The sequence below is a fragment of the Rhinopithecus bieti genome, unplaced genomic scaffold (assembly GCF_001698545.2).
Source record: "Rhinopithecus bieti isolate Rb0 unplaced genomic scaffold, ASM169854v2 scaffold_70086, whole genome shotgun sequence".
Lineage (NCBI taxonomy): Eukaryota > Metazoa > Chordata > Mammalia > Primates > Cercopithecidae > Rhinopithecus > Rhinopithecus bieti.
In genome coordinates this window covers 1-1,840 of record NW_016870149.1, presented here as the reverse complement: position 1 = coordinate 1,840, position 1,840 = coordinate 1, and the positions used below count along the sequence as shown (strand labels likewise).

The window sequence follows — 1,840 nt, the reverse complement described above, 5'->3', positions numbered from 1 at the left end:
ATAAAAAATTAAAATAAGAACAAAATAAAGTGCATAAAACTGATTCTTTTTTTTTTTCCCCCTTCTGGTGAATATCATCATTGTCAAAATTTTGGTCAGTTGGGAGAGGGAGGAAGAAGAAATTCATTATATTTGACTTAGTGCATACAGCTGGCCCTGAATTTGTAGCCTTCAGGCCAAAATGACAAGAGGTCAGGAATGAGTCAGGCAAATTGTCAAGGTCTGCAGGGCTCCCCAGAGTCTGGAGGTCCTGCTCTCTTTGTCCTATCGGGAGCCATCCCCCTGCTTGGAACAGTGATCTCACCATCGCGGCGCTGGAACAAAGGGAGAACACAGGAAGGGGGCTCCACCAGCCAATGTCACAGCCCTGCTCCAGGGCCACCAGCGCTGTGTTTGGTAGAAAATTGCAGAATTAGCTCAACGGCTCAAACGGAAGTTTTCCTTTTTCGGAAAGGGAATGAGGGGGGCCCAAGAATGGGGTACATCTCCCACAGGGACGGCCACTCGGGGGCCAAACCCCAGTAGCCAGTTTCTTCGGATCCAATCTCCGTGCTGGCACAGGAATGAATCCTTTTATAAGCTGGGTGGAGGGAATGTTACACTTCTCGCCTCGGTGAGTTCGTCCTCCCAGAACTTTGAAAGGAAACAGCGTGGGATTCAAAGAAAGGGGCAAGTGGGTGAAGAGCTGAAGTTTTTAGACACCTTTGCGGGTGGGCGTTGCCCGGCTGGTCCCCGACAGTGGCAGAGGCAACGGCCCTTCCCCCCATCATCCATACCCCAGCCCCAGGTCTTTCTCTTTTCCTCCGGATGACACTAAGTCCCAGACCGGTGGCCGTACTTGGCCTTACAGTGCAAAATGTGCTTGGCGAGGAAGTCGAGGCGGCGCTGTAGCAGCTGAGCGTGGGGGTCGGCGAGCGCGGCCAGCTCGGGGAAGCGAGGCTCGTGGCGCCGGTAGAGGCGCAGCAGCCGGGCCGCGGCGTCCTGTCCGCGGTGCAGCTCCAGGACGCGCCGCGCGGTCCGCTCGCGGAACACGCACACTGACTGCAACAGCGGCTCGTTATACTTGTCCCACATGCCTGCCACCCGGTAGCCGTGCACCAAGCCCGCCTCGTTGTCCAGAAAGACCAGCGCCCCGCCGGGACCGCGGTGCAGGTTGCTGGTGGCGCGCTGCATGACGCGCGGGTCCCACTGCAGGCTGAAGAGGTTGCTTACGAGCCTGTCGAAGTTGGCTGTCAGGTAGTCAAAGAGGATTAAGTCGGTCCATTGTACTAGGTCCACGAGCTCCGCCTGGCTGAGGTTGGCCAGCTCACCCCCGGCGTCCCGGAGGGGGCGCAGACGGCCGTCCTCCGACCGCCAGGGCGCGGGCACTACCACGTCCGTGAGGTTGGGCAGCCAGCGCGTCAGGCTCACCACGCTGCCCTCGGTCCAGTGCGCAGCGCGCAGCTCCTCCTGCACCTGCGCCCACTGCGCGCCCCGAGCCTCCACCCGGGCCAGTGCCAGCGGCGGCACGTGGCGCTGGAGGCCCAGCAGGCGCGCCAGGTAGTAGGACAGGGCCTCGCCCTGAATCTGCTCCGGGTTGATGCCGTAGCGCACGCAGGCGCGGGTGCCGTCGGCAAAGCGGGCCAGTCGGTTGGAGCTGCGCCCGCAACCCCCGCGCTCCAGGGCCACCACCCGGGCGCCGCGAGCCGCCTCCAGCCACGCCGCCGCCTGGGCCTCCGAAAAGCCCCGGGGCACCTGCTCCTCCAGGCCGCGGCTCCAGAAGACGCCCCCGTACACCGCGGCGCTCTCCTCCGGCCGGGGCTGCCCGGCTGGCACGTGCCACCTGCGCTCGCCCGGAGAC

General features: G+C 62.3%; 1 protein-coding gene across 1 annotated transcript; it reads right to left on the bottom strand.

The window, feature by feature from the left end:
- Nucleotides 1–48: 48 nt before the first annotated feature.
- Nucleotides 49–1,836, bottom strand: FJX1 (four-jointed box kinase 1; the record flags this gene model as incomplete). The annotated part of the gene is made up of 1 exon (XM_017866497.1): nt 49–1,836. A coding segment is annotated over one exon (1,023 nt), but the record flags the coding sequence as incomplete, so codon positions are not given.
- Between the last annotated feature and the right edge of the window lie 4 nt (nt 1,837–1,840).